The 13,424-nt window shown below is 33.8% G+C and overlaps 1 protein-coding gene across 1 annotated transcript; it reads right to left on the bottom strand.

The window, feature by feature from the left end:
- Nucleotides 1–11,407: 11,407 nt before the first annotated feature.
- On the bottom strand, nt 11,408–13,134 carry LOC105767701 (senescence-specific cysteine protease SAG39). Its single transcript, XM_012587276.2, has 2 exons — nt 12,687–13,134; nt 11,408–11,991 (listed from the first exon to the last, which is right to left on the bottom strand). The coding sequence occupies exons 1-2, from the start codon at nt 13,132–13,134 to the stop codon at nt 11,408–11,410; spliced, it is 1,032 nt and encodes a 343-aa protein (XP_012442730.1).
- Between the last annotated feature and the right edge of the window lie 290 nt (nt 13,135–13,424).

Here is a 13,424-nt window from a genome sequence, read left to right as displayed (position 1 = left end):
AACTTTGAAAATATCCACTGCAGCTAATTATCAAACTAAATGTTTTTCCATAAATGAGTAAGTTCTACGCATGAGTTTTTCTAAATGCTTTTCCGTAAAATTTTCTAATTACGTGATTACAAAAGTTGGAGTGAAATTTTTAAAAGTTTCCGCTATTTTTATAAGTAAATTTTTAAAAGTTTCCGCTAATTTTAAGATTTTAGATCACACTATTTTTAAGCTAGATTTTAAATTAGTTTTTTTAACGATGTAATTTCTCCAGATTCGGCCATAACGTCTAGGCTGGGTTTAGGGTGTTACATTTGTTGGTATAAAAGCTAGGTTGCAAAACTTGGGCTGTGGTTTTTAGGTTTAAAATTGTGCATAATCTGTTTTTAAAATTTCGAATTTTTAAGAAAATTTTTGGAAATCTGATGTGGGTGAATTTGTGCAAAAATTTACTTAAGTTTTGAAAATGTGTATCCAAGTCTTCGACGTCGGTCCAAGTAAGTATGTGTATTTTAGTTAACTATACTTTAGTCACTTTTACTTTAGCACTTTAGTAAAATTTTCAGATGTAAAGACTGTTAAATAAGACATCTCAATTTTAAGATAAGTATATTTGCTAAACTCTAGACTTAGGGTTTAAAAAAAACCTAGGCTAAACTTTAGGCTTCTGAACTGTAGATAAGTAAAATGAGGTCACACGGTATTTGTGGTCGTGGTGCGCGAAGACGTCATGGTCGTAGTCAAACGGCTCCCGCTGAGTTCTTTTATCGGGGCAGCCTGCCCAATCTGGAATCGAGTGCGACTGTGGAGACGCCCATTTTTTAGGATGGTAGTTGGGAAGTCGGGGACAATGCTATGTCCCATTATGTGTTTAGATATTTGTAAAGGATCGTTAAGCCCAATTTGGAATTGTGGGTTAAGGGTCAGTGACTGAGCGACTTTAATAAAATAAGATAAAAGAAGCGGAGGAGATCAATTGCTTAGAGAGTAAGGAAAAAGATTAAAGTATGGAATAAGAGGATTTTTGGTCCTTCTAGCTCGAATCCATGACCTAGGAAGCGGGCCAGAATAGACTGGCCTCAAAGGTTGAGGCAATAGTAAGCATAAATCGAGTTCTGATTTGTTTTTACTATGATAAGTGCCATCTGGGATAATGTTAGAGAAAAACAAGGGTTTGTTTTAGATGTGGATCCGTTGAGTATTGTGTTAGGGATTGTTTACGACATTCTCTAAGTCAGATACAAGCTAAGAGAGGGAATCAGATGCTAGTTTGTGCTACTAGGCCTCGAGAGGATCGAGACGTATCTGGTAGTAATACATGTATATTTACGATCTATGTCAGTTGCACGTTGTATTAACTAAGTGTTTGGTTGAACTCAAGTGTTTGATTGTCATTGGAGTTTTTGATACTCTAGGGTTGTGGAATTGTTAGTGATACTTCTGTAGAAAGTTTCTTTACACAATTTGAGGTAGTGAATAGGAAGTTCGTTAGAATTTTTTTTCTAGTATGGGAGTCTCATATTGTCTAGATTTGAATTGAAATCAGAGTTACGCAGCGATGGCGTGGTGATCAGTTTGGAATGTGAAATTTCAGATTTTGTGGTTAAGTGAATGGTGCGATAGTGGGAATTTCAGGGACGAAATTCTGTTAAGGAGAAGAGAGTTGTCGCATCCCAAAAACCAAGTTAGAAGAAATTGGGATAGTGAAACCAAGAGAGGCAACGTCCTAATCTTTAATTAATATTGTGAAAATTTTATCAAGTGAGTAAATTTGGTTCACTGGTTAAGTGTTGTGATTGTGTATGTGAGATTCTGAGTTCGAATCCTTTTTCTTGTATTTTTGTTATTTTTGCATAAATTCCTATATTTGAACATCTGATTTGTATATTGCTTTTGCTCAACTATTAGCAAGAATAAGCCTGTTAATTCAGTGGTAAGGCTTCAGCTTAACCAGAGGTCTTATGTTTGAATCTTGTATGTACAAAGTGGAGTTTATTTTTGTTTTAAACTCTGAAGAAAATAATCTAATTTGGATAATTATAGGAGTTAGTGGGAGTTAGTGGGTAGTTTTTTAAACCAGAGAAAAGAAGAGATATGTCCTAAAATTTCTCCATCTCTTTCTTTCTTTTTCCCTACTCTGTCATCCCTTTCCTTTCCATTTTTTTGTTAATTTATTTTGTTTCCTTTTGTTTCAATTTTCATCTTCTCGACTCTTTCATTTCCACCAAAATTGCTATCCTGTTTGATATTGCTTTCTTTCTGTTTTGGTTCAATTCGTGTTGGTGTGGTGTTCCCTTCGTTCAAATACTTTCTATGTTGGGTAAGTGAATGATTTTTGTTTCGGTGGTTGTTGTGAAGATTTTCAGTTAGTAATTTTTGTATTTGCATAGGGGTTGATCTTTATAAGTGGTTTTTGGTGACTAGTTTAATCATTGAATGTACAGTTAGAAGAAGATCGAGAGACGTTCAGTAGTCCTCCAGCTACCTAAGCATCGTTTTAGACTATTACTTTGCAAGGGTAGGTGTTTGAATATCAATTTTAGGGGCTGATTTTTAGTAAAAGGGGGTTAATTCTTGGTTGTTAATTAGCATGAATTATTGTTGTATGTAGGATTCGTGAGTTCTCGGTTGTGTGGTTGATTAGAAATATCATCAGGTGTGTGATTCTAACCTAAAATGTCATTTAAAACTTGGAAAATTTGGGGAAACAGAGGTTGTTTTCGAGACTAGTGTCTATCACACGGCCGTGTGGTTGGTAGTATGCCAGGTCGCGTACACCATACGGGCGTATGGTCGACCGTGTGTCAGGCCGTGTCGATCATACTAGCTTGTACAATTACACGGGCAATTTTGGTAGGTCGTGTGCACCACTCAGGCATGTGGTTGACTATGTGCCAAGTCATGTGGAGCACACGGACGTGTATGATTACATGGGTTGGCTTGTTGGGTCATGTGCGCCACACGGCCATGTGGGCCCCTTTTTTGGAAATATTCACTTAGGTCTGTTTGACTTAGCAATTCATAAATAGACCTTCCATGAGGTCCGTTTAGCTTAAATAAGACTCGAAATGTGACATTTTCCAATATGTGTCAGTGTGTGATAAGGCTAAAGTAGGTAAAAACTTATGTACAATCTATGCTTTAATAGCTTTGAAAGCATAATTACGTGTAAGAACATGCATGACACTTGCATGTAGAATAACTGTTAGTATAAGCAATATGATATGTTATGATCTATAAAAATATGTTTTGATATGCTTTCCATACCATTCATTGTGATTTGTATGTATGTTATTATGATTATGCATGTGCATTGGGGTGGGTTTGATATTATGGAGGAAGTGTTTTTTTGTTGTATTACTGCAAATCCAACGGTTAAACTACAATATCTATCTGACAACTAAACTGTACCATTATGAGTGGCATACGACCACAACCCGGTGTGATTGGATGGATGGACTATTGTAGTCCTATTTGGTGTGATTGGTTGGACGGAGTTGGTATGTAACGGATAGGGGTAGGATTTGCTCTGATTTAATAGGACATTCTGATCTCATATATGTTTTTGGTAATATGACATTCTGATCCAATACATGTTTTTTTGGTAATATAACATTCTGATCTAATATTTGTATAAGTGCATGTTATAAGCCGAGTCACGCACTGGGCTTCTTGCTCACTCGTTTGTTTAATACGTTTCAGGTGCTCTTTAGACTTAGGATCAGACGACGTGCGAGAGCTCGGATTGATTTTCCATATAAGATGGTTTCAATTTTTTAATTAAGATCTCTGGACTTTTGATTTTTGGACGAAGTTTTTAGATTTGGTTTTGTTTTCTTTGGGGGGTTTGATTTGTTCGTCGAGTTTTGGGTGTTCTTAAATGTAAAACTACAAACTCATATGAATTTGACAAATTGGAATTTGGTTTTCGAAACTTAAAAACTCTGAATATATACGCTACAATTAATTATCAAACTAATTTTTTTTTCGTAAAATGAGTAAGTTCTGCGCATGAGTTTTTCTAAATAACAATTTTAAAGTTTTTGCTAAAAATTATTTTTTTTCAAATCACGTGATTACTAAAGTTGGAGTGAAATTTTCGAAAGTTTCTGCTATTTTTATAAGTAAATGTTTAAGAGATTATGTTGTGAATTAGGTGTTTTCAAACTTGATAATTTCTTGAAGTTTGTATGAGCTTAGCTAAATTTAAGATTTTAGATCACACAATTTTTAAGCTAGCATTTAAATTAGTTTTTCTAATGAGTTGATGTAACTTCTCCAGATTCGGCTATAACATCTAGGTTGGGTATGGGGTGTTATAGGTTGGATATATGATACGTTGAAGATGGACTAAGCCAAAAATCTTTTGAGCCAGTGTGAACTATTCTTCTAAGTTGTAGCATGCATATAGTGGGGAAATTAATAGGCTAAGCCTCAGAATCAGGGATTAGTGTACCTTAAATTGAAGAACAATGTAATTAATTCAATGTGAGCTGAATGTCATAAATTAATAAAAAAATATTTTACTAACTATCATTGAATTAATTATTTCAGCACGAACTTAATGGGAATTGTAGCATTTCCATTTGACTGGTTGACCTGTTGAACGTTTGGGTTTTACATCACGATGTCATTCAAAACTTTTGAAATCTTTGTAGGTTGGTCCTCATTCGATCCCGGGTCAACATTAGAGCTTGTGCAAGCTCTAATATGAATCAGGAAGTGTTTTAAAATTTTTTGAATGATTGCATTAATGGAATTTAGTGGTTTTCGTTTAGAATTAATCAATTAAGTTTTGTAACTATTCCATATTCGACTGTAGCATTCTGTAGCTCTAACCCAACAATTGGGTAAGGCGAGGGGTGTTATAGTTTGTGTGTGGACCATATATGTTTTGTGGTGGTAATAGAGTGAAATAATGGTATGAATTAAGAAGGTTATTGAATTTTAGTAGGTGGACCAGTCAATGAGTTTTAGAAAGGCGAAACTTGGGGTGGTGAGGGAAGAAAAAGGGGTAAGGGATCATGAATTATAATGAATAAAAAGGGTAGGCGGAACTTGCGTTTTTTGTTTTTCTATTATTTACTATCGTAATTGTTTGTTTAGGGTAGTGTTGGCCATTGAGAAATAAAATTTGGTAGGTAAAAGCAAAAAACAGAAGGGTATCCAACAACGAAGTGGAGTTCCTTATGTTGGCTATGCATGCATAGTCTTAGTTTGGCCGTTGTCATTGTAACGCCCCAAAATTTTAATTTTGGGTATTGTGAATGTGTGACACAAGCATTTGTCAGCTTTAGTGGTTATATGTTCTGGGAGTGTTTGAGAGGTCCCAGGTTCAAGCCAGGACTTAGGCAACTTTTGGTATCTTTGGTCAATAGGCTTTTAAGTAAAAGTTGGCAAATAATTAACAGAATGAGCCTGTTGGTCTGGTGGATAAGTGGAGTGTTGGTGTGAGGGAGGTCATGGGTTCGAATCTTTGGGATGGTAAAGGTTGCATTTTTACTCCTAATTTCGGCAAGAGTTGTGCTGAACTGGTTTTTGAGTGGTGGACGTGTAGTGGGAAGTGAGAAAACGATTTTAGGAGTGAATTAAGGGATTATAGGGGAGAATATCCAAAATCTGATCACTTTTTTCTTTTTCAAAAAAAAAAGAGTCGTTTTTCTCTCCATCTTTCTGACGTTTTCACTCCTCCATCTCTACCGAATTTTTTTCTTCTTTGCTTCTTACTCGATTATCTTTTCTTTTCTTTCCTCTACTGCCGAAATTCCCTTATTCCCCCTAAACCACTCTTTCCTATTGATTTCGTAGCGTTAAGTAGCACTTGTGCAAATTCAGTAAGTTGTTGGGTATCATTTTAAGAGATTATTTTGTGTTCAATAGTCTAAGTCTAGGTTCTTGGCAACAGTATTTCACGAGGATTAAGGTTCTCTTCGTGATTTTCGTAAACGTACAGATTTAAAGTTTTTACGGTAAGTGTTCATCGTTTTATGAGTAAGTATTTTGGTTTTGGGATTTTGATTAATCGCAAGGTAAGATTGGTTGTGGTGTTATTTGTGCAATTATAGGCTTTGGAGTGCTCGGGGACTGTTTTAGCATCAAACAAAACTAGGTGTGTACCCGAAACACAAAAATAAGGGATTCAGCGAAATGCCGAAATTGCTTCTTGTTTGGACAGCAGTAGTAAGCTAACTTTAAAAATTCACCATAAATTGTGGAAATTGAATTAGAAGATGAAAAATATGGGATTAAAGATATTTGAGTCTAGTTTCTCGTAGGAGAAACAAAGCAAGCTAAAGAATTTCATATTATGAGATATTTGAATTTTAGTGAGATAGGGTTAGAATGATTTCAGAATCCTCTGCCCTGATTTTGGAAAATTATTAAAAATTGTATAAAAATAATTATGGGTTAGAATTTATATGTTTAAAATCCTATCTACTTTCAAGAGAAACAAATAATAACATTATCCGAATTCTGTACGAGAAGATAATTAGTTTTTAGTGTAGAAATGTCAAAATTGTCAGACAGCAAAATAGGGGAAATTTTAAAGAATAAACTGTACTTATTGGCTAAACCAATAATTTTGAATATTTTATGGTAAGAAGATGTGTGAGTCTGGCTTTAGGAAAAATTTGCTATGTAGCTTAAGATACAAATAATTTAGTAACAGTGACTCAAGTAGACAACTTTGAATGATCATATGAGTAAATAGTGGAAACACATATGAAAAATTAACTAGCATGAGTTACATTAAATAGATCACGAGGCCAAGGCCAATTTGGGTCATGTGGGCCACACGGGCGTGTAGGCCCACACCGGTGAACATCATGGGCTTATAAGCCCATTTTCACTATTTGACTGATAAGGTTGCACGGGTCGTCCAAGTCGACTGTGAACCTATTGTAGGGTCGGTAAGCTTACCTAGGCCCCTAATTGACTGAAATGACTGTATGACTGATATGATTAAGCCTGATGATGTCCCACTGGGTTGATACTGTATGCCTTGTTTACATGCATGATATTATGCTATAGCATGTCATATCTGTATATTGCATTGCATTGGGTTGGTGGATTATAATGTTAGGAGGATGTCTACCGAAAGGCCACAAGCCTAATTTACTAATAGCTCAGCTGCAAGCTACTGTCTAGTGCCGCATTCGGTACTACTTGGAGTGTGGGGATGGGTGGGTTGATTATATCCCCACATGGAGTGTAGGGTTAGACGGAGATGGTGTGTAGAGGCTGGATGGGTAGGATTTTTTTGACTTCATATCTCTTACTGCTATTGATACTGTGATGGGCTAAAGCCCTACTGCATGATTGTTATTGTACAGAGATGGGCTAAGGCCCAAACTGGACTAATACTGATACTGAAAAGGGCTTAAGCCCAAACTGTGATTATCTATTTACTGTCTATTCATTTGTATAGGGATTACACACTGAGTTTACGTAAACTCACCCCTTCTGTTTAATCTGTACAGGTAATCCCTAGATTTAGGCAGATTGGTGCGGCAGAGGACTCAGTGGTGGCCACACAACTTCTTTTACAATATTTATTACCTATTTATGATTTTAATTTTATCTGAGAGTATTTTGCTGTAATTATGGCCTTTACGGATTTTGGTTTAAATTTTCTTTTTATACGATTTTATGATTTAAATATGCTAGTGTTAGGTAAAACTTGGGTTTTCAAATGAAATTAATATTTTATCAAAAATACCACGAATACGCAAACTGTTTAAAAGCTTTCGTAATAAGAAAACGTTTTGAAATTGAATAACGATTTGTAAATGAATAATGTTTTGGAAACGAATGACGCGATTTGAAATTAACATAAGATAATGAAAAAAAATGGTTAAATAGAAATGGGGATTTAGTGACGACATATTTTTCGAAAAGCACTACCTTGTGACATCGTCAGATTCGGCCATAACATCTAGGCCAGGTCTGGGCTGTTACAGTCATAGTTGTTGTTGCATGCTTTTCTTTTAGATTGGAAAAAGAATGCTCAACTGTTCCCATTTGAAAAAAAAAACAAAGGAAATATGTTAAACAATTGATGAATTGAGAATGTATATTTCACTAAAAGTGTTGACTCTTGAAGGCATGTTTTCTTCCATCCACGTTTCATGGATTGGCGGAGAAAGCTTATTCTTTTGATGGGTTTAGCATTTATAACACGCAAGTTCTTTCTTTCAATTTAATTACTAGTATATTGTATATAATGCTGGTGGGTCCCTATTCACTTATTAATCGAATATTTATTTGGTCAATATGTAAGATATTTTAAAAAAACTGTTTAGATTTTCTTGAAGTCCATATCTTCAACAAATCATTTGCCAACCTTATCCCACCAATTAGATTATATGAAATTTGAATACTTAGAATGTTAATAGATGAATATTATATATATAGAAGTAATGGGTTTCATATGATTATGAGAGGAATTTGATTTTACAGTGTTAATTGTCATTTAGCTATTATTGCTTCAACAGGGCCAACGATTCGAATGTTGCTTCACCTCTCGAGACCTTGAGATCTACTGATACATGCGCTCGAAATAAACAAACCATATGTTGAGCGATAAAGCTCAATGGTACTTTCATGATTCATGTCATTATAACATTTGCATTAACCAAATGAACACAATCCAAATCAAGTTCAACATTTAGCCAGTTCATATTCCAATCAAGCCAAGAGTTTCCATTAGCATATGATATATGCATATGTCAATTTTGCATACCAATTCACTTGAAATTTGCATTAAAACTTACCATATCATACATACCATTCAACAATAAGATACCTATACCTTCATTGCATAACATACCAATTTCTCATTTATTTACCTTGTTTCATTCTCGAATCTATTGATTTATTTTGTTTCCATATCAGGCCTCAAGGCTTGTAATAACTGATTCGCATGATCTTTTACATGTTTTCTCTATCATAAATTACCTATATTCACATATAGTTTCATTTCATCATATCATTTCAATCCAATACCACTTCTCAAGTTTATATTTTATAATCCCTATTAACCTGACTCGGACTTGCGACGGATACACAAGTTGTCCAACCAACACACCAATATGGTACCCAGTGCCTCATCAAAATGTCTAAAACAAATATAGCGCTCCGCGCCTCACTAGTAAAACTGAAGTATAAACTTGTATACAAATCTAATCCTATGGCGTGCCAACTATATCTGACTCTGCCTGAATAGTTAATAGGGTAACCAATGATCCAATCACGTTATATAACCAATTTATAAATCATAATCTCATTTTGTTTAATCATCAATTCGTGTATATCAAAATTCACATAACATGGTTCATATCATGTTCATAGCGCATATCACATACCAATTATATCACACTCTTTTATACTATATTCAATCCAGTCCAATTGCTTGACATTCAATATCATTCCATATGAATCATTTCATACAACAATATAAGCTCATCTTGATAGTAAATCATTCAATCAACATGCATATGTATATATATTTAATTATCTCGAATCATAAAAGTGCAAACCGAATTCTCTCCTTACCCATCAACAACTCTCACTTTTCCTTTCTCTCGCGATGGCCCGACGTTGTCTTTAGCTACATTCGATAATTTAATAATAGAAACAACACCAGTTTAAATCCAATTAACATTAAAATACAAAGGCAAGCATATTTTACATTTTATTCAATTTAGTTCCTACACTCGGGATATGCATATTTTTCAATATCTAGCATCGGATCAAAATCTGATTTCACATTATTTCATTAGGGACACTATACTCTCTATTCATAATATAATTTCATGATAGGTTTTCAATGTATTCAGTTTGTTCCCTAATGTTTCAATGTTATCGAACAAGCTTAATTAGCTTTACAATTTAGTCCTTACCATTATCTAAGCTTAATATCGATCAACTTCAAGCTTAATTTATCAATTTCTCTATAACGACAACTTGCTAAAAACTTAATAATTGAATAAATTGATACATGGGCTAACTAAATCAAGCTCCCATGATCAAGAATTATAAAAAATGATGAAAATAGTTTGATTACCTTGGTAATTTTGGTATGGTCAAATGAACTCTAACAATAGAGTTTTTCTCTTTCTTTCTTTGGATGGTGGAAGAAGATGATAACACCTTATTTCCATTATAATGTTACATATATTAGGATTAGCCTTTAGTTAATCTTTAATTAATTAGATTAATTAGGTTTTATTATATTAATTTAAACTAAGTGGGCATAACCATCATCATCCACTAACTCACATTGAGCATTGCTTAAATAATCATTTCAGTCCTTTGAATAACTTCTATCTAGATCCTAAAGCCTTTTCTAAATTAAAACTCAATATTGATTGCATTTTTACAATTTAGTCCTTAAATTTTAATTAACTAACTTCTCGGTTAAATTACTTAAAAGAACTTTAATATATTTTCATACTAACATCATAAATCCTTATATTTCATCCTCACAAACTCGATTTACAGAAATGAGATTCCAAAACCACATTTTTTAACACTACTGAAATTCGGGTCGTTACATTTTTTCTTTCTTTCTCTCTATTAAAACTTTATCTTTCTTATATAAACTCCTACGTTTCCCTTTTTTTTTTTTTTTTAGTCTAAGCATTCTGTTGGATAGAGTGCAAATAGTAGAAGGCAAGCTAAAAATGAAAAAGAAAAGAAACTATAAAAGAGAAAGAGGTGGCAGTTAGTGATTGAAGTTAAAAGGAGAGCAAGCAAAGCTAAATGACAAAAGATTTGGGTATATTAGACAATGGACTTGTCCGATTAGGTTAGAAAACCAAAAGATTTGGGCTAAAACATAATTAAAATCAATTTTACTGATTTTTTAACCTGTTTTTTTATTGCACTTTTACTGGTTCTCTACCATTCATGAAATTTCTAGTTCATGGAGGTAGTCGGTCCAATCTGGTTTCGAAACATTAGGTTATGAATTGAGTCAATGGAAAGCATGTTGGGACAGCATCAAAGCTGAAACAACGAAGACAATCTTCTGTATTCAAAGATGGTGGAAGTCTATTGATAACATTGATAATTTAATCTCGCAAAATGAAACAACATTGAAAAATCATGATGTTATAGGTGATGATTATATTGATCTCCTGAAACTCATTCCCAAACCCATTTTGATATTCCTAATAGTTCAATGAATAAAAGATGTAAAAAAAATTTTGAAAAGTTGACAAAGACATGAAACTGCATAAGAAGAGTATGAAATGGTTCACTCTTGAACTTATCTCAAGAATGCTATCCATGAAAAGGTCAACAAATGCTATGTTTGTTTTATAAAAACACCCTGCATGAGAAAGTTAAAGCAACACTTTTATCCTTTTGCAAATAAAGATATAGTAACAAAAGGAAAGGCCATAATTATATGAACTCATGCAACTGGATAAGAAGCTCGCATGGCGATACCACATTTATTCACCCCTCTTTGAATCTTCATAAACCCATTCTCACCCGAATTTCCTCCCCATGAATTCTTCACGATCCAATAGTCTACCCCTTCTTCACTCGTCCCGTATCCAACAATGGTGACTGCATGTTTTAAATCACTGCCACAATCTCCATTAAACACTCCACCACCTTGAAAAAACCGAAAGGCTTGTCCACTCCCATCGATTCCAACGGACACAGGTTGATTCGCCACCGCCTTAAACATGGCGTTTTCATCGTTTACAGGCAATGTTTCGTAGCCATTGAGGGTGGCTGCTTTGATCGACTGTTTCACAGAGTCGCAAGCTTCTTGGATTTCGAGATATGGGTAGTATTTTTCGGTGGTTATCCCTTGGTTTTGGGTGATGTAATCATAAGCATTCGTCATCAGTCCACCGTCGCACCCTTTGTTCCCTCCATTTGTGCTGCAATCCAACAATTGTTGCTCCGATAATGAGATTAATTTCCCTGTTTTGATTTGGATTATCCCTTCAATGGCTGCCACTGCTGAAAATGCCCAACAACAGTCTGCACAAATAAATGGAAATTAACTCTTCTTAATTAAATAATAAAATAATTTGCAAAAGTTCAGGTAAAATTTATTACTTAATTTCTAAACCCTTCAAGCCAAAATGATATTCTACTAAGGTTTTTCAACAATATCAAAATTTTAATTTAATTGAAGTTTAATATTAAACTTTTAATTTTAATGATTTCTTTTTGGACGAAATGATGATAACTTCCTATGTCTACATTAAATTAAAATGATGTCAAAATATTATAATGATATATACATTGAAATTATAATGATATATTCATTGAAATTATAGTAATAATCTAAAATGAAGGCACAATAATAGTGATAAATATGATCCCAAACCGATTTCTTCTTTTATTTTAACAAAATCAAACATTAAATTTAATTATATAATTCTACACTTTTAATCTATTTAGAAAATATATATAATTTTAGAAGTAAAGGATTATTCATTCATAGAATCCACTTGAGTTCAAATCTTCAACAAAACAAATGGTAGATTTTTATTTATATATGGTGTGAATATTTCCCTACCATATGTAGATGCATGAGTACTAATCTTCTAATTGTACATACACTATGAAATATGAAGATTTTATTATTAAAATATAACTAATATAAATGCCAACTTAGCTTTAAACTAATATAAGTGCATTAATCTTTACACACATATATTAACACTTACTACATTTGCCCTGCTGCTTAACAGGAGTGACGGCACCATGGTCCCTCCAATCAAAGTTTATATCCAAGCCTGCAGCCATCATTGAGTTGGGAAAATCTGAAAAATTTTCATACTTATATGATGTTGATTTGGACAATGTGGGGTAATATTGCATCTTATATCCGGTGTGAGATGCAAGGAATTCATCTTGTGTCATGTCTGCATATTCATTTAAACCTAGCTTAAAGCTCTTATTTCCACCATTGTTGAAGCTCTCAATATATTCCAAGTTCTCTTTGAATATATTAAGACGTTTCTCCTTCTCTAATTCGCTCTCATATTCTCGGCCGTAGTCAACCATCCATTGCTCATGTTTTTCAACAATAGAGGTCTCAAGGATTGTACGGGACATGGCAAGAGATGCCAATATCCCAAAAATTAAAGAAAAAAAGACATGAACTAAACTCATTGTTTCGCAATATATGTAGAGATTCAACACTAATTTATGGTTGTTTTTTGGGGCTAATTGCCAAGTTGTGAAGAACTAGCAACCAGTGCATGTATCTATATACTACAATGTATGAGTAATGCGCAACTAGTTTTAGAAATTAATTGAAAAAATATATATATAGATATTTAAGACATGTTGCCTTTTTTGCTTTGCCTGGATTACATTCTTTTCTTTTACTTCATTCCATCCCTTTTAATTGTCCGTAACAGTCTCTTAATGTTCCTCAAATGCAATCTATCTAGTGCATG

This window comes from Gossypium raimondii, chromosome 5 (genome assembly GCF_025698545.1).
Source record: "Gossypium raimondii isolate GPD5lz chromosome 5, ASM2569854v1, whole genome shotgun sequence".
NCBI lineage: Eukaryota > Viridiplantae > Streptophyta > Magnoliopsida > Malvales > Malvaceae > Gossypium > Gossypium raimondii.
Note: the sequence above shows the minus strand (reverse complement) of the source record. Positions and strands in the feature narration are given on the sequence as shown.